Source organism: Dryobates pubescens, chromosome 38, assembly GCF_014839835.1.
Source record: "Dryobates pubescens isolate bDryPub1 chromosome 38, bDryPub1.pri, whole genome shotgun sequence".
NCBI lineage: Eukaryota > Metazoa > Chordata > Aves > Piciformes > Picidae > Dryobates > Dryobates pubescens.
Window position 1 is genome coordinate 1,213,695 of NC_071649.1, and position 19,813 is coordinate 1,233,507.

General features: G+C 49.9%; 1 protein-coding gene across 1 annotated transcript in view; it reads left to right on the forward strand.

Moving 5' to 3' along the window:
- NPSR1 (neuropeptide S receptor 1) overlaps window positions 1-19,813 on the forward strand; it is a 70,054-nt gene that overhangs the window by 33,142 nt on the left and 17,099 nt on the right. The window contains 3 exon segments of the mRNA XM_009899846.2: window positions 140-243; window positions 1,388-1,481; window positions 9,441-9,642. Of these exon segments, the coding sequence (XP_009898148.1) occupies window positions 140-243; window positions 1,388-1,481; window positions 9,441-9,642 (400 nt within the window).

Here is a 19,813-nt window from a genome sequence, read left to right on the forward strand (position 1 = left end):
CCAGCATCCCAGGCTGACCAGACACAGCATGGTGGCCCTCAGAACTGAGAGAGATGGTAGATGTCAAGAGTCTTACCTGCCTTAGAGGCTCACCTTGTGTGCTCCTTTGAATGCTTCTTCAGTTCATTCTGTCTTGCAGATTCCTTTACAGGACTCATCAACATCATGACTGACATCATCTGGCGCTACACAGGAGATTTCATGGCTCCTGACATCGTTTGCAGAGTCGTTCGCTACTTCCAGGTACGGCAACCTCGCGCTCCCTTGCGGGCCCAAGCTGCTGTGCCTTTGTGTCCCCAGGGCAACGAACCCCAGCAGAAAGGCTGCAAAGACAGCATCAGGACTGATAAATGCTGAAGGTGCTTGTTGAAAATTGAAGCACCTTTAATTAAAGCACCTTCAAATCTTGTATTGTGTGGACAAGAGGAAGGAAAAAAAGATCTGGGTGAAACTATGAAGTGTTTGGGGTCATTTTTACAGAATCACAGAAACACTCAGGCTGGAACAGAGCCTCAGCATCATCAAGTCCAACCCAGAACCCTACTCTGTAAGGCTCACCCCTAAACCATAGCCCCAAGCACTGCATCCAAACCACCTTGAAACACAGCCAGGCTTGGTCACTCCACCACCTCCCTGGGCAGCTCATTCCAATCCCTGACCACTCTTGCGGGGAAAAACTTTTCCTACTCTCCAGTCTAACCCTACCCAGTCACAGCTTGAGGCCATTGCCTCTTGTTCTGTCACTACCTACCTGTGAGAAGAGACCAGCAGCAGCCTCTCCACAATGTCCTTTCAGGGAGTTGTAGACAGCAATGAGATCTACCTTCAGCCTCCTCTTTTCCACACTAACCATCCCCAGCTCCTTCAGTTGCTCCTCATCAGATTTATTCTGCAGGCCCTTCCCAGCTTCCTTGCCCTCCTCTGCCCTGACTCCAGCCCCTCCACATTTCTCATGTGCTGAGGTGCCCAAAACTGAACACAACACTCCAGGTGTGGCCTCCCCAGAGCTGAGTGCCAGGGGACAATCCCCTCCCTGCTCCTGCTGGACACAGCATTGCTGATCCCAGCCAGGATGCCTTTGGCTTTCTTGGCCACCTGGGCACACTGCTGGTTCCTCTCCAGCTGCCTGTCCATTAGCACCCCCAGCTCCCTCTCTGCCAGGCAGCTTTCAGCCACACTGCCCCAAGCCTGGAGCATTGCTTGGGGTTGTTGTGACCCAAGTGCTGGACCTGCCATCTGGCCTTGTTGAAGCTCATCCTGTTAACATTGGCTATAGACCAGATTTTTAAGTAGAAGCTTTGAAATATTCTCAGCCCAGTGCTCTTGCTGACATTATTTTCTGCAGTAAATGTGTCTCAGCTGTTGCCTTGTGTACCTTCTGCCACAGGTGGTCCTTCTCTATGCCTCAACTTACGTTCTTGTCTCATTGAGCATAGACCGGTACCATGCCATAGTCTACCCAATGAAGTTCTTGCAAGGAGGTAGGAGAATTTCTGTGCCTTGCTGTTCTTATGGAGATCATTCATGTTCGTTTTGGTTGCCAAATCCTTAACCTTCTTGCCATGCATTATTCATCCCTGCTGCAGCAACATTTAGGCTCCATCAGAGTTTTCCAAATGGCAAAGGATCTGCGGCTCCCAAGATTTATTAAGCTGCACTTGGCCCTCAGCAGATTTTATGAGTGTTGTGTTAGCAAAGGCTGAAATGACATTTAAAGAGAGGAGAAAAAAAAATCTAAGAGGTTTTTTTTCATTATCTTCCAGCATTTTGGGAAGGTTATTTAAGGGCAAAAGCTAGCCCACGAGAGCTCTGTTGCCTATTTGTTCTCCCTGAAAAACTAATTCGAATAGAGGGTATGTGAGAATTCATACAGCAGTGTGAGAAGAGGACTTAGAATCATGGAAGTGTTAGGGTTGGAAGGGACCTCAAGGAGCATCTAGTTCCAACCCCCCTGCCATGGGCAGGGACACCTCACACTACAGCAAGTTGCTCACAGCCACATCCAGCCTGGCCTTCAAAACCTCCAGGGATGAGGCTTCCACCACCTCCCTGGGCAACCTGTGTCAGTCTCTCACCACCCTCCTGGGGAACAACTTCGTCCTAGTGTCCAATCTGAATCTACTCACTTGTAGTTTTGCTCCATTCTCCCCAGTCCTGTCACTCCCTGACACCCTCAAAATTCCCTCCCCAGCTTTCTTGTAGCCCCCTTCAGATCCTGGAAGGCCACAATTAGGTCTCCTTGGAGCCTTCTCTTCTCCAGACTGAACAACCACAACTCTTTCAGTCTGTCCTCATAGCAGAGCAGCTCCAGCCCTCTGCTCATCCTTGTGGCCCTTCTCTGGACACCTTCCAGCACCTCCAGATCCTTCCTGTAACAGAGGCTCCAGAACTGGACACAGTGTCCAGGTGGGGTCTCACCAGAGCAGAGCAAAGGGGGAGAATCACCTCCCTCGACCTGCTGGCTATGCTGCTTCTTCCCTGACACCCTAAGTAGCCCCTCCCCAGCTTTCTTGTAGGCCCCCTTAAGATACTGGAAACTTCCAAATCTAGAGCCTGTAAGTCTGAGTGTTGTTTCTGATTATTTCTTTTATTTATTATGCTCACAGCATTCAACTATATCCTGGCTGCTCAGCAGAAGACCAGGATATACCATCATTTCTTTCCTACAAAGCCCTAAAGTGGGGATGTTAAGTACCTTGCACTAAGTGAATAAACAGGATTAGTAAGTGGGGAGGAAGGGAAACAGTTACAAGTACAATGAAGTCTGGAAGATGTGTTCTAATCAACAAATACCATGCTTGGGGTTGTGCAGTGATGGCTTTTGACAGCCTGCTCTGTCCAGGGCATCAGAGTGGTGGTCCTGGCTGGCCTTAACTTGGGGTTCAACCACAGCCAGTCAGTGCCTGCAACTTTGGCAGATGTTAAGGTCTGAAAACTTCAGATCCTTGCATGAAGTTCAGCCTCATGTTCCCCAGCAGGCAGACCAGTGGTTTTCAGACCAGGGGCACTGCTATCAAAGCTTTTCTCAGGGGGGCTTTGGGAGGTGCAGAGCACTCTGTAGCTGCTGCCAAAATTGCCCTGGGCTGTGGAGGGCTGACCAAGGGGCTGAGCAGGGGGAGCTATGAGATATACCTGCTGACTCCTCTTCTTCATACATGGTACAAGCAAAGGTAGCACTTGTTAAATTCCCCTCTGGGCTTAGTAAAGAGCTTGGTGGTTAATCTTTGCAAAACACTTTGAAGTTAAAAGGGGGAAAAATAAAAAGAAAGAAGGAAACACCAAAACCACCAAACCATTTCAGTTATGTGTAAAAGCCTTTTCTTTTAAACTCTCTCTCTCTTTTCCTATACCTGCACCAGAAAACATTTTCTTTCCTTTTTAAGATGCAGGAGAGGAGATAGTACACCCAGCCTGAGGGGCAGCAGAGCCAGCAGCTGGGCAGAGTTCTGAGGTAGGGAGGAAAGCCAGGAGGGGAGTTAACAGTGACAAAGGTCTCCTGACTGGCAAGGACTGGCTACCACAGAATTATTGTTTGGGCTGGAAGGGACTTTTAAAGGTCATCTCATCCAACCCTGCAGTGGGCAGGGGCATCTTCAACTAGATCAGGCTGCTCAGAGACCCATCCAGCCTGACCTGGAACATTTCTAGGGCTGAGGTTTCTGGGCAACCTGGGCCAGTGTTTCACCACCCTCACTGTAAATGATTTCTTCCTTCTGTCTAGTCTAAATCTCTCCTCTTTTAGTCTGAAATCATCAATTTTCTGTCACAAGAGGCTCTGCTAAAAAAAATTGTCCCCACCTTTCTAACAGGCTCCCTTTAAGGGCTGAAAGGTCTCCCTGAAGCCTTCTCTTCTCCAGGCTGAACCCAAGTCTCTCAGCCTTTCTTCATAGCAGAGGTGTGTAAGAGTCTACTCGTTCCAGCCCAGTACAAGGAAAAGGCCATGTTCAAAAGGAAGAAGGAGGTAGCTGTGAATCCAACAGAATAATCTAGAGAGGATATTTACCACAAAAACTTCCTGAAATATGCATAAACATTCACCTTTCTGAACCCAGCTGTTCCTAGGAGAGATGTTGTGTGGGTGGCTTTTGAAGTGCCCTGTTCTGCTGCTCTGCAGGTAGTGAACAAAGAGGTTTACAAAACTTTGCTGATGACACAGAGAAACTTGAAGAACAGTTCTGAGTCAGCCTGTGGCAAATCTCTCTCCAAAATGAAACACTTGTCCTCCAAAAGCCTTCAATCAAGAAGTAGGAGCTGCTTCTCTTTACCAACTGCAAAAAAAAATTGTTTCCATGTGGCCTTGAAATGTAACAAAACCCAAACATTTTGCTCTGAAAATGCACAGAAATAATGCTCATTGTTTGGGTTTTTTAATTGTGGTTTAATTACTAGCCTCAAGCCAGTTTAATTAAACACTTGCATGGCTCCTAAGAAAGCCAACTTCACCACGTCAATACTTTAGGCTCGCCCTGTGAATACAGAAATGAGCACAGAAGTTGCAGGATCATGGTGTCATAGTATCAGGGTTGGAAGGGACCACAAGGAGCATCTAGTTCCAACCCCCCTGCCATGGGCAGGGTCACCCCACACTAGATCAGGATGGCCAGAGCCTCATCCAGCCTGGGCTTAAACACCTCCAGGGATGGGGCCCCAACCACCTCCCTGGACAACCCATTCCAGGGCTTCACCACTCTCATGGGGAAGAACTTCCTCCTCACATCCAGCCTGAATCTCCCCACCTCCAGCTTCATTCCATTCCCCCTAGTCCTATCACTACCTGAGATCCTGAGAAGTCCCTCCCCAGCCTTCCTGTAGGCCCCCTGCAGATACTGGAAGGCCACAATTAGGTCACCTCGGAGCCTTCCCTTCTTCAGACTGAACAGCCCCAACTCCTTCAGGATGCAGAAAATGATAGATCAACACCCCAATGCTTCTGCTCTGTCATAGAGTCATACAGTCATAGGATGGTTTGAGCTGGAAAGGACCTTTAAAACTCATCCAGTCCAGCCACCTGCAGTGAGCAGGGACACCCCCAGCTAGATCTAGCTCAGAGCCCCATCCAACCTGACCTAGAATTTGTGCAGGGATGGGGCATCCACCATCTCCCTGGGCAGCCTGGGCCAGGGTTCCAGCATCCTCAGTGTAGCCAATATCTTCCTTCCAGCTATTCTAAGACCCAAACAGCACCAGGGGAAGTTTAGGCTGGAAGTGAGGAGAAAGTTCTTCACAGAGAGAGTAATTTGCCATTGAAATGTGCTGCCCAGGGAGGTGGTGGAGTCACCATCCCTGGAGGTGTTCAAGAGGGGACTGGATGTGGCACTTGGAGCCATGGTTTAGTCAGGAGGTGTTGGGTGATGGGTTGGACTTGATGATCTCTGAGGTCTTGTCCAACCTTATTGATTCTATGATTCTAAATCTCCCTTCTTCTAGTTTAAACCATCACCCCCATTCCTGTCACAACAAGCCATGCTAAAAAAATCTGTTCCCACCTTTCTTAGGGGCCCCCTTTCAGCACTGAAAAGCTGCAGTCAAGCCTTCCTCACTGTAAAAAATCTCTTCTTTCGATCTAATCTGAATCTACAAAGACATCACTAAAACAAATCACAAAACTGAGACTGGAACAGCAGCTCAGGAGTTGCAGCAGAAGGCATTTTATGAACATTCCACCACGACAAAAAAATTCTCTGCCAGCAGAACACAACCTAAGGTGACAACAGAACTGCTTAAAAGACAGAATCACAGAAACACTCAGGCTGGAACAGAGCCTCAGCAGCACCAAGTCCAACCCAGAACCCTACTCTGCAAGGCTCACCCCTAAACCATAGCTGCAGGAACCACATCCAAACCACCCTGAAACACAGCCAGGCTTGGTCACTCCACCACCTCCCTGCGCAGCTCATTCCCATCCCTGACCACTCTCGCGGGGAAAAAGTTTTCCTACTCTCCAGCCTAACCCTACCCAGTCACAGCTTGAGGCCATTGCCTCTTGTTCTATCCCTAATTACCTGTGAGAAGAGACCAGCAGCAGCCTCTCCACAATGTCCTTTCAGGGAGCTGTAGACAGCAATGAGATCTACCTTCAGCCTCCTCTTTTCCACACTAACCATCCCCAGCTCCTTCAGTTGCTCTTCATCAGATTTATTCTCCAGGCCCTTCCCAGCTTCCTTGCCCTCCTCTGCCCTGGCTCCAGCCCCTCCACATCTCTCTTGTGTTGAGGTGCCCAAAACTGGACACAATACTCCAGGGGTGGCCTCCCCAGAGCTGAGTGCCAGGGGACAATCCCCTCCCTGCTCCTGCTGGCCACAGCATTGCTGATCCCAGCCAGGATGCCTTTGGCTTTCTTGGCCACCTGGGCACACTGCTGGTTCCTCTCCAGCTGCCTGTCCATTAGCACCCCCAGCTCCCTCTCTGCCAGGCAGCTTTCAGCCACACTGCCCCAAGCCTGGAGCATTGCTTGGGGTTGTTGTGACCCAAGTGCTGGACCTGCCATCTGGCTTTGTTGAAGCTCATCCTGTTAACATTGGCTATAGATCAAATAAAACCAACCAGCCAACCTCAAGAGGCTGTAAACTCTGCCCAGGGAGGTGGTGGAGTCGCCATCCCTGGAGGTGTTCAAAAAGGGATTGGATGTGGCACTTGGAGCCATGTTTTGGTTGTCAAGAGGTGTTAGGTATTAGGTAATAAGTTGGGCTTGATGATCTCTGAGGTCTTTTTCAACCTTATTGATTCTATGATTCTATGAAACTGTCCCTTGCATGGCTCCGGGCTGCAAACGATGCTCGAGTCCATCAGATCTACGAACTGTTATGCTTGGGGAAAATTTACACTTCTACAATGTCTGCAGACTTAATCCAAGCCTTTCCCTCACCTAGATGTCCCCAGATTTCCCTGAAGCCCTAGATGAACAGAACTGTGTTTCCCTGAGAGCGGTTAGCACCTCCAAACGAGCAGGAGAAGCGAACGTTTGCCACCGGTGTCTCATAAAGCAGGAAATTGCTTTTGGAATGTTTCTCTCTCACACTTTGAGGATTGCTCTCTGAGCTTCGAGGAGGAAAGACCTCCTCCTTGATCTGCATAATTTAAAGGGCCTTTCTAGTTCACACTAAACCTCAGGGATTTTGTAGGGCAGTAACAATACTTCAAAATCAAAGCTTTCCAGATCATAAAACACCAAAAAAACCTCTGCCCACACCGGCTCACAGGATCACAGAATGGTAAGGCTTGGAGGGGACCTCTGGGGGTCATCCAGTCCAACCCTTTTGCTACAGCAATTTTACCTAGAGCAGGTTGCACAGGGTCAGACCCAGGAGGGTTTTGAATCTCTTGAGATAAGGAGACTCCACAGCCTCTCTGCACAGCCTGTTCCAGTGCTCTGTTGCCCTCACAGGAATGAAGCTTTCCTATGTGCTGCACCAAGAGAAGCAGAGCCAGCAGGGCCAGGGAGGTGATTCTCCCCCTCTACTCCGCTCTGCTGAGACCCCACCTGGAGCTCTGTGTCCAGTTCTGGAGCCTCTATTCCAGGAAGGATCTGGAGGTGCTGGAAGGTGTCCAGAGAAGGGCCACGAGACTGAGCAGAGGGCTGGAGCTGCTCTGCTATGAGAACAGACTGAGGGAGTTGGGGTTGTTGAGTCTGGAGAAGAGAAGGCTCCCAGGAGACCTAATTGTGGCCTTCCAGGATCTGAAGGGGGCTCCAAGAAAGCTGGGGAGGGACTTTTGAGGGTGTCAGGGAGTGATAGGACTGGGGGGAATGGAACAAAACTAGAATTGGGTAGATTAAGATTGGATGTGAGGAAGAAGTTGTTCCCCATGAGGGTGGTGAGAGCCTGGCACAGGTTGCCCAGGGAGGTGGTGGAAGCCTCATCCCTGGAGGTTTTGAAGGGCAGGCTGGATGTGGCTGTGAGCAAGCTGCTGTAGTGTGAGGTGTCCCTGGCCATGGCAGGGGGGTTGGAACTGGATTATCCCTGAGGTCCCTTCCAGCCCTAACACTTCTATGATTCTATGTGTTTAGGTGGAACTTTCTGTGATGTAGTTTGTGGCCATTGCCCCATGTCCTATCACTGGCCCCATCCTCTTGACATTCACCCTTTAGACATTGATAAGTATTGAGAAAATCCCCTCTTAGTCTGCTCTTTTCCTCAGCCTCAGGCCTGCCAGTCTCTCATCTTCAGAGAGAAGCTCCAGTTCACCCATTATCTTTGTAGCCCTCTGTTGGACTCCCTCCAGAAGTTCCTCCTTCAGTGTGACTCAGGAAGAATAGCTGAGGATCACATGCACTCCACAGATTGGCCCTTTTCCTCCACGTTTTTCAGGCTGTGCAATCTGGATTTTAGCCAGAAGATGTGAGTGGTGCAAGCAAAAGCCTTGGGGCTTTGCTCCAACCCACTGATTTGTACAAAATCCCAGGTCTGCCACAAGGCATCAGTTGCTTGCCTGCTTATTTTGCCCACCTGGCAGCAGAGGATGCCAGAAGTCAAGGGGAAGCAGTAGCCCAAACCTGCCAGCTGTTTTGGCTTCCTTCAGATCCTGTTCCTCACCATGAGGTGCATCAAGATCTCCCAGCAAATGTCTGTTGTGGCAGATAAACCAGGGCTGAGCACTTGAGCACCAGCCCAACTCTATCTTCTGCCCTGTCTCATTGTTAGCAGTCCACCCTTGGAGTGCCTTGGGCTTATGTCCATCAAGAGGAGCTGGGTTTGGCTCTCACCACGACACAGGGAACTGCAGGAGATGCTCAGGCTCTCCAGGATCACGTTTCTTTGGGGCAGTAAAGTTGCAGCTGGAGTTGAAGACAGCTGCTTGTGCAGCTTTGTTCTGACCCTGAGTGAGGCATTTTCTCTGCCCTGATAGGAAATATTTTGCAAGCTTTCTCGCTTCGAGGTGCATACAAATATTTTGTTTCCATTCCAAAGAGGAACTTCCCCCATGAGCACATCCAGCATGCTCTGATCTACTTTACAAGCAACCCTTCCCAGTCCCATCCTTCCTCTCTTGCCTGTAGCACAAGGGCTCCTCCTTTTCTGTCTCTGTGTCTTTCTACTGACTGCCACTTGGCTGTGCCAGGGTAAGAGCATGCGGCAGGGCTGCCCTTGGGTCCTTTGCATTCATTCATGCACAGAGGAGCCATTTCCATCTCATTTTTCTGACTTGCTGACCCCATCGGGTGCCCCTCAGAGTGTTTCACACGCAAGGGGCACCTTTAGCCTCTTTCAATGCAACACGTGAAGCACAAGCCCTTAATGACATGACTTTTTAGCATGACAACAAAGACCTGAAAGCCCCAAATCCCTGTTCTCCTTTGCAATCTTCTCAGTGTTGGCTGCAGCCCCTAATTCCCTTCCTTCACTCAGTCTTCTCTTTCTCACTGCCTTTCTCTCAGTACTGCTGCATGGGGCAGGCTGCAGCAGCACCCCTGCTAACCCTCTCTCTCTGCCTCTGTTGCACAGAAAGACAGGCGAAAGTTCTTATCGGGGTGGCCTGGAGCCTCTCTTTCCTCTTTTCCATCCCCACTCTGATAATCTTTGGGAAACGGCAGCTTTCCAACGGGGAAGTGCAGTGCTGGGCTCTCTGGCCCGATGACTCCTACTGGATCCCCTACATGACAGTGGTGGCTTTCCTGGTCTACTTCATTCCTCTGATCATTATCAGGTAAGCCCGCGGTGAGTGCTGTGTCAAGCGTGCAATCAGCTGAATGCTTTCATTGCTGTTCCTTCACTGCCTCCCCACCCCTGCCTCGGAGCTGCCTCGGCTCCTTCACTGCCTCCCCACCCCTGCCTCGGAGCTGCCTCGGCTCCTTCACTGCCTCCCTACCCCTGCCGCGGAGCTGCCTCGGCTCCTTCACTGCCTCCCCACCCCTGCCTCGGAGCTGCCTCGGCTCCTTCACTGCCTCCCCACCCCTGCCTCGGAGCTGCCTCGGCTCCTTCACTGCCTCCCTACCCCTGCCTCGGAGCTGCCTCGGCTCCTTCACTGCCTCCCCACCCCTGCCTCGGAGCTGCCTCGGCTCCTTCACTGCCTCCCCACCCCTGCCTCGGAGCTGCCTCGGCTCCTTCACTGCCTCCCTACCCCTGCCTCGGAGCTGCCTCGGCTTTCAGCGCATCCTGCGCGGGTTGCCGTCTTTGCCCTCTGTTCTCCACGGGGTATAAATAGCCAGAAGCATTTGCTCGGAAACAAAAAGGACTGACTACCCTAAGTGTGTCCACTTGTCTCCACAGCTTCAGGCTCGAAACTTGTCTTTATAAATCCAGTCTGAAGCCGCAGCTCTGGTGACAAAACACACTTTGAATGAAAGGGCAGGAAACCACACTTAACGCTAATTAAAATTAAATCGACTTAAAGTGCTCTCAGGCTCCCTAGCACTAGAAGAGCGTTTCTTCACCAGGATCAGAAAGAAATCTCCAAGCATCGCCAGCTGCCCAAGCGCTCCTAAAATAGAAGCAAATCAAATTCTTCCCGGTTCGTAACGGGAAACCTAAGCCGCGAATGTCTGACGCTCCTTTGCCCAACATCAGGAAGGTAATGTGCGACAGAGCCTGTTTCAAGCTGAGGTCAGCCAATATCCCAGACTGTGCTTAGTGAGCAGTGACTTTCCTTGCCTCCCTCTGAGGTGCTGCCGTTAGCTGCTGTTAAATAAAAGTTACCTACCCGTGAGGCTCTACTAATGCTAAGGGGCAGCCAAAACTGCCGTGCGAGGGGAGGAAGGTTCCTGAAAGGCTTTTGGTGCCAGCAACTTGTCCTCTGAGCCCATTCCTTACCACCCCCACCTTGAATTCTCTTTCAGTAGCAAAGTTAGAACAGGATTTAACAGAAATCACAGGAACGTTCAGGTTGGAACAGACCTTCAGGATCACCAAGTCCAACCCGGAGTCCTACTCTACAAGGCTCACCACCCCTAAACCATAGCCCCAAGCACCACATCCAAACCACCTTGAAACACAGCCAAGCTTGGGGACTCAACCACCTCCCTGGGCAGCTCATTCCAATCCCTGACCACTCTTGCCATGAAAAAATGTTTCCTGATATCCAGTCTAAACCTATCCAGTCACAGAGGCCATTGCCTCTTGTTTTGTCACTAATTACCTGTGAGAAGGGACAAGCAGCAGCCTATCCACAATCTCCTTTCAGGTAGTTGTAGGCAGCAATGAGGTCTCCCCTCAGCCTCCTCTTATTCTTGGTGTCTGTCCTGGTTTAGACCCAGCTGGCAGCTGAACCTCACCCAGCCACTCACACACTGCCCATCTCCAACCTCCACTTCTAGGTGGGATGGGAAGGAAGATTGGGAGAAAAAGGCAAAGCCCCACGGGCTGAGATAAGGAGAGTTTAATGGAATAACACAAGGAGAGGAGAAACAGCAGGAGGAACTCTGATGAAACAGTAGATGAAGAGAGTGATACAAAACACAGTACTGACCATGCTGGCCTGATCATCCAAGCTGACCCTTCCCCATCATAGCCATCTGCTAAAAACACTCACCCCGGCCTAGCTGGCCCTCCCCTTATGTAGCAGGCATGACTGAGTAAGGTATCAAACACCCCACCGCCTCCTTTTGCTGGCTCTGTGACCCCTCCCAGCTTCTGGTGAAAGAATTAACCCATTTCTAACCGGGACAATGTCCATCTCTTCTTCTTGGAAGCAAAGAAGGCAGCCAGGGGCTCCTATTTTCCCCACATAATTTAGTGAGATGCTGTTTGGGCTGTAAGAGAGGAGCCACATTTGCATGTCCTTTGGACATGTTGCTTCAGCAGGTGCTGAGCCATGAGTTTCCATTAGCTTCCAGCTCATTAGGACTCCAGGAGAATGGAGTGGAGGAGATGATCTTTCCTAGGGAATGATAGGGCTGGCTACATAAGCTAAACAGTAAACATCATCTCATGGGTTTAGTTCCTTTCCAGTTGAGTGCTGCCTGGAGGTTTCTTACTGTTTAATCATGGAGATTAAGTTCTGCAGCTTCTAATGGAAAGGAGTTGGCCTCAATGATCTCTTGAGGTCCCTTCCAACTTCTAATGTACTGTGATATTGTGATACACTGAGTTTATCTCTGACAGAACCAGAACTATGTGGTGCTTGAGCTCACCTAGATGAGGTGCACCAGGTGGGGCTTAGGTTGGATGTTAGCACATCATCAAGTCCAACTGTAAACCCAGCACTGCCAAATCCACCACTAAACCATGTCCCTAAGCACCACATCTACACAGCTCTTAAACACCTCCAGGGATGGTGACTCCACCACCTCCCTGGGCAGCACATTCCAATGGCCAATCTCTCTTGCTGGGAAGAATTTCTTCCTCACCTCCAGCCTAAACCTCCCCTGGCACAGCTTGAGACTGTGTCCTCTTGTTCTGGTGCTGCTTGCCTGGGAGAAGAGACCAATCCCCACCTGGCTACAGCCTCTCTTCAGGGAGTTGGAGAGAGCAAGAATGTCTCCCCTGAGCCTTCTCTTCTCCAGACTAAGCAACCCCAGCTCCCTCAGCCTCTCCTCACAGGGCTGTGCTCCGGACCCCTCCCCAGCTTTGCTGCCCTTCTCTGGACACCTTCCAGCAACTCAACATCTTTCCTAAACTGAGGAGCCCAGAACTGGACACTGGACACAGGACTCAAGAATGACTGTCATTGACAGGAGTGAAACATCTCTGTCACACTCACCCTTACAGACTCACACACTTTCTGGTACACCTCAGCCACATTCTCTTCTCTGTCAAGAAGCAGCAAAGCTACAGAGCAACAAATCTCTCACAGCTGCTGACATTGTGCTCCCCTCCTCCCTGCCAAAGGAAGAGATTCAAACCAGAGCAGCTCTGTGACTTGCTTTATAGCAAACCCCCAGAAGCAAGAAGGTGATGAAGACAGGAGGGGAGAAGGAAAGGCAGTGAAAGTGACATTTGAAGAGATTGGCCTGACAGCTCAGACATGAATAAAGCATCCTTGAGTTTTTGCAGCATTCACCTTAAATGGCTTTCACATGAGAAGTTTATGGCAGGACAGGAACTTCAAATACTGACCTTGGAGGGATGCCTGTTGCCTGCCCAGGCTCGCTCCTGCTTTTAGTGCACCCTGAACTTGAGCCAGCAGTGTGCCACAATAATGTATGCTACTTGCAGGGCCTGATACCTCAATTGGGTTCCTCAATTTAAGAAGGATATTGAGACACTTGAACATGTCCAGAGAAGAGCAATGAGGCTGGGGAGGAGTCTGGGGCACAGCCCTGTGAGGAGAGGCTGAGGGAGCTGGGGTTGCTTAGCCTGGAGAAGAGGAGGCTCAGGGGAGACCTTCTTGCTCTCTACAACTACCTGAAGGGAGGCTGTAGGCAGGTGGGGGTTGGTCTCTTCTCCCAGGCAAGCAGCACCAGAACAAGAGGACACAGTCACAAGCTGTGCCAGGGGAGGTTTAGGCTGGATGTTAGGAAGAAGTTCTTCAAAGAAAGAGAGATTGGCCATTGGAATGTGCTGCCCAGGGAGGTGGTGGAGTCACCATCACTGGAGGGGTTTAGGAAGGGACTGGATTGGGTGCTTGGTGCCATGGTTTAGTTGATTAGATGTTGTTGGGTGATAGGTTGGACTTGATGATCTCAAAGCTCTTTTCCAACCTGGTCTGGTCTATTCTATTCTATTACAAATGCTCCCATGGCCTTGCCAGCAGTAGTCATAGTTTCATAGGTCCTCAGTGACACCCAGCAGTGAGAGGAAGGAAAGGAGGGAGTGCAGGGAAGGATTTTACTTTTTGGGTGCCCATTTGTTTCTAGTTGATATTATTTTCTTCAAAATAGAGAGCATTATCTACAACCACGCTAAAAAAAAGAGCATTACCATGAGGACAAAGGCAGCAAAGGCATTCTTTACAAATGTCATGCAGTTTAGAAAGAGCTGGCTGGGGCTGGGGAGCATCTTTTTTTCCAAGCCTCAAGCACACAGCTGAAGGTTGCAACTTTGCAGCTGACTCATCTGTAGAACATCTGCCAGCAGAGTCTCACAGTGTGACATCTATTTCCTTAATTTTTTTGGCAGTCCAGGAGTTTAGAGCTAATCCACCTGAGGTGGCTGCAGCATCTGAATGCTCTAGTAAGCAATTTCACAGGATCACAGAACTTGTTTGGGTTGGAAGAGACCTTGAAAGGTCATGCAGTCCAGCCCCCCTGCAGTGAGCAGAGACATCTGCAGCTAGATCAGGTTGCTCAGAGCCCTGTCCAGCCTCACCTGCAGTGTTTCCAGGGATGGGGCATCTAGCACCTCTCTGGGCAACCTGTGCCAGAGCCTCACCATCCTCACAGTAACAAAGGTCTTCCTTCTAGCTATCCTAGATCTCCCTTCTTTTGGAATAGGATAGGATAGGATAGGGTAGGGTAGGGTAGGATAGGATAGGATAGGATAGGATAGGATAGGATAGGATAGGATAGGATAGGATAGGATAGGATAGGATAGATTAGAACAGAACAGAACTGACCAGGTTGGAAGAGATCTTTGAGATCATCAAGTCCAACCTATCACCCAACACCATCTAATCAACTAAACCATGGCACCAAGCACCCAATCCATTCTCTTCCTAAACCCCTCCAGTGATGGTGACTCCACCACCTTCCTGGGTAGCACATCCCAATGGCCAATCTCTCTTGCTGGGAAGAACTTCTTTCTAACATCCAGCCTAAACCTCCCCTGGCACAGCTGGAGACTGTGTCCTCTTGTTCTGGTGCTGGTTGCCTGGGAGAAGAGACCAACCCCCACCTGGCTACAACCTCCCTTCAGGGAGTTGTAGACAGCAAGGTGGTCTCCCCTGAGCCTCCTCTTCTCCAGGCTAAGCAACCCCAGCTCCCTCAGCCTCTCCTCATAGGGCTGTGCTGCAGACCCCTCCCCAGCTTTGTTGCCCTTTTGTGGACACCTTCCAGTAACTCAACATCTTTCCTAAACTGAGGGGCCCAACCATCAACCCTTGTCCTGCCTGCTACAGGCCCTGCTTAAAAGCCTGTTGCCACCTTTCTTAAGGACCCCCTTGCAGTGCTGCAAGGCTGCAATAAAGTCTCCCTGGAGCTTTTTCCTCTCTCCATTCTGTTGTCAACCACTATACTCTGGATGAAGCCATCCAATCAATGTGTTATCCATCACACAGCCCATCCATCACATCTGTATCTCTCCAGCTTACAGAATTTGCAGCTAAAGAATGGCAGGAATGACTGTAAAGGGACTCCCCTTCTCTGCAAACATTTGGTTCCACCACATCCTTTCAGAGGCAGGGTAGGTTTGATGGCAAACAAGAGGCTGGTTCAGAAGGGGCAGAGTAACCACATCCATTGCTGTTGTGGCAAAAGATGAGTTCCCAGAAGGAAAGGTATTATTCAGGGTTCTACACATTGGCCACAACAACCCCATGCAGTGCTACAGGCTGGGGTCAGAGTGGCTGGAGAGCAGCCAGGCAGAAAGGGACCTGGGGGTACTGGTTGACAGTAGGCTGAACATGAGCCAGCAGTGTGCCCAGGTGGCCAAGAAGGCCAATGGCATCCTGGTCTGCATCAGGAATAGTGTGGCCAGCAGGAGCAGGGAAGTCATTCTGCCCTGTACTCAGCACTGGTTAGGCCACACCTTGAGTCCTGTGTCCAGTTCTGGGCTCCTCAGTTTAGGAAAGATGTTGAGATGCTGGAAGGTGTCCAGAGAAGGGCAACAAAGCTGGGGAGGGGTCTGGAGCACAGCCCTGTGAGGAGAGGCTGAGGGAGCTGGGGTTGCTTAGCCTGGAGAAGAGGAGATTCAGGGCAGACCTTCTTGCTCTCTACAGCTCCCTGAAGGGAGGTTGTAACCAGGTGGGGGTTGGTCTCTTCTTCCAGGCAACCAGCACCAGAACAAAAGGACACAGTCTCCAGCTGCACCAGGAGAGGTTTAGACTGGATGTTAGGAAGAAATTCTTCATAGAGAGACTGATTGCCCATTGGAATGGGCTGGAGGTGTTTAGGAGGAGACTTGATAGGGTGCTTGGTGCCATGGTTTAGTTGATTAGATGGTGTTGGATGATAGGTTGGATGCAATGATCTTGAAGGTCTCTTCCAACCTGGTTTATGCTATTCTATTCTATTCTATGCTATGCTATGCTATGCTATTCTAAGGAAGGCATCCTGTGAGGGTTTTTTTAAGCTGAATGTCCCTCAGTTTGGAGGGAGGATCCATAAATATGAGACTGGAAACTCAAGGATCAGGATTGAAGAAGCAGCTGCAGATATGAATAAACCAGAAGCCAAGACACACACCACACCTGCTGAAGAAGCAGGGCACGGTGTGCACAGAGAAAGAAGGAGACTTCTCCTGCAATCATAGGTTTTGTTTGCACAGCTACTTTGTTTTCTCTGCCCAAACACTCTGACTCAGCCCCACGGCGAGTGCCTGACGCAATGTGGGACACTGGCTGGCAGAGTTAATTCTTAATTAGTTCTGCTGCCTGAATCTGCTGAAAACCTAACCTCCAGAGCAAAGCAGCTCACTGATGATAGCACTTTTTCTGGCACATTTCATCCAAAGTGCATACAAAGGATAGAATTTTACTTTCCAGGTGCAGGACTTAATTCCACACTCGATAACCCTGCTCTGGCTGAGCGCTTCTCGCTCGCTACAGCCCAGGCACCATCAGCTGTTAAGCTTCTCTCATCCATCCTTCAGCTCTCAGCAGAGCTGATTTCACATGTTCCTGACACAGTCTCAACTAACTCAGAAGAGCTGTGTTATTCATAACACTGCAGCTCATGGAATGAATTATTTAGCTGATAACCTTGTGCTCAGCCTGGAAAACCTTTCCAACCACAAGCTAATCCCTCCCCCCACTGCCCCCTCCGGATCAGGAAGGGGCTAACCCTATAGATTCGAAGCCAAGCCACCAGCTACAAGGAGGAAAAGAAAACCCCAAACCATGATGTTTTTCCCAACATATATATGAAGAAAAGAATCAGGTCCACAGAACTGCAGCAGCCCTGAAAGACTTAAACATTAGACAGATCTGTTCCCACCACTTCTCTACAGCTGCAGACTCAGCAGTTAGTGGGTTTTGTGGTGAGTTTCTTACCTGATCATAATACAAGGCCTAAATGATGAGGGAAGAATGAAAAGCTGTGATTAGATTTGTGGGTTGGTTTGGTGTTTGGTTGGTGTGGTGTGTTTTTTTCAGCCAAGTGTGTGGTTACCTTTGATAGCTAAGAAAAAGGAAGATTTGTTCTGAGAGCCCAGGAAAAGGAAGAAGATTTGTTCCTTTCGTGTCAGAGCTCCCCTCCTCCCCACCCTCTTGGTACTGGACAGGGAGAGCCACAAATCCTGCATCAGGTTCTTCTTCACAGCCTGTTCTTTTCTCTTGTTTAGCCTAACCTACCACTGTTTTTCCCCTGCAGCTGATGATCCTTGTCAACCTACCAAATGGCAGAAAATTCAGAACACTGAAATAGGAAGCCTGCAGTAATTAGTTCTCTCCTGTTCTGGAACAAGTGTCTTTAGCTGTAAACCAAAGCCATTTCTCCCATGCCAAGCTAAACTCAAAGAGTAGCTGTGATGGCTGAATAGCTCTGGGGCATTGCTGAGCAGAGGTTACATCTGGGTCAAATCAACACCACATACATCTCTTCAGCAAGCATTTGCACCTGCCCCCCCTCACCCCAGGTCCTCTGATAGGGAGCACAGGTGAGCTAATGGCTTTCGACCTCCATAATGCTGCCCTGAGAATTATATGCTACAGAATCACAGAGTTGGAAATGACCTCAAGGCTCATCCAGCTCCAACCCCCCTGCCATGAGTGTCAAAAAATTCAAAGTCTTTTTAGCTGTCATTCATGATTGCCAAATATATTTGCTCTATTGTAACCTGCTAAGGGGGCTGCATGGGAATTTAGAATCATAGAATCAACCAGCTTGGAAGAGACCTCCAAGATCATTAAGTCCAACCTATCACCCAGCCCTATCCAATCAACTAAACCATGGCACTTAGTGCCTCATCCAGTCTCATTCTAAACACTTCCAGGGATGGTGACTCCACCACCTCCCTGGGCAGCACATTCCAATGGCCAGTCTCTCTTGCTGGGAAGAATTTCTTCCTCACCTCCAGCCTAAACCTCCCCTGGCACAGCTTGAGACTGTGTCCTCTTGTTCTGGTGCTGCTTGCCTGGGAAAAGGGACCAACCCCCACCTGGCTACAACCTCCCTTCAGGGAGTTGTAGAGAGCAAGAAGGTCTCCCCTGAGCCTCCTCTTCTCCAGGCTAAGCAACCCCAGCTCCCTCATTTGTCTAATACAATTCCAAATTCAACTTGAAAACGCTTGCAAAATTTCCTCCTGAAGCACAGGGTGAGGGGGAGAGGGAGGGGGGAAATATCCATCTGCTGTTCAAACTCGAAAGTCCAAGGAGAACATTTGCTTTGGAGCAGCAGAATAAAATAATTAGAAGGGAAATAAATAAATAAATGGAAAAATTTTAGGCATCAGCCTACAACTGCCACGACCAGCAAAAAGGAAGAAAATAGGGAACTGAAAACGGGGCACTGCAGTGAAACAAAACCTACATCAAATGAAAGGTCTTGCTCTTAATTACAGAAGCACAGAATCACCAAGGTTGGAAAAGACCTCAATGATCATCAAGTCCAACCTGTCACCACAGACTTCATGACTAAACCATGGCACCAAGTGCCACATCCAGGGATGGTGACTCCACCACCTCGCTGGGCAGCACATTCCAATGGCTAACACTCTCTCTGTGAAGAACTTTCTCCTCACCTCCAGCCTAAACTTGCCCTGGCACAGCTTGAGACTGTGTCCTCTTGTTGCTGCTTGCCTGGGAGAAGAGACCAACCCCCACCTGGCTACAACCTCCCTTCAGGGAGTTGGAGAGAGCAAGGTGGTCTCCCCTGAGCCTCCTCTTCTCCAGGCTAAGCAACCCCAGCTCCCTCAGCCTCTCCTCACAGGGCTGTGCTCCAGACCCCTCCCCAGCTTTGTTGTCCTTCTCTGGACACCTTCAGCAACTCAACATCTTTCCTAAACTGAGGGGCCCAGAACTGGACACAGGACTCAAGGTGTGGCCTAACCAGTGCTGAGCACAGGGCAGAAGGACTTCCCTGTTCCTGCTGGCCACACTATTCCTGCTCCTGGCCAGGATGCCATTGGCCTTTTTGGCCACCTGGGCACACTGCTGGCTCATGTTCATTAAATCATTGGATCACAGGATGTTAGGGCTTGGAAGAGACCTCTGGAGAGCTTTCAGTCCAACCCCTCTGTCCGAGCAGGACCAGAGAATCCATCACAGGTCACACAGGAACAAATTCAGATGGGGCTTGAAAGTCACCAGAGATAGAGACTCCCCAACCTCTCTGGGCAGCCTCTTCCAGTGCTCTGTGACCCTCACACGGAAGAAGATCCTCCTGTTGTTGAGGTGGAACCTCCTATGCTGCCCTTTCCATCCATTGCCCCTTGTCCTGTCAGAGGGCACAAGGAGCAGAGGCTGTCCCTGGCCCTTCCTTCTTGACTCCCAGCCCTCAGCTATTTATAGGCATTTCTGTCTATAAATAACTCAAATGAAAGGAATAACAACACCATTAGTGCAAACAGCCAAGTTCACGTTTGGAGCTTGACTCAACAAGCAGGATCAATTTTGGTTTGTTGGGTTTTTTTGCCTGCAATTTCCATTTCCAAGCAACAACAGTCAGAAAAGAACCCCCGAGCCTGGGTCTTGCCCCCACGTGCTGATAATCTCTGCCCATCTCTCCACTCACCCATTCCACCTGCACACAATGGGTTTGCTCAGCTGAAATGCCACGTAAACCGCATCTGCTTTTTGTCTCTGCATAAAGAGTGCTGTCAATTAAGCTACCGTAAAGCACAAGGCA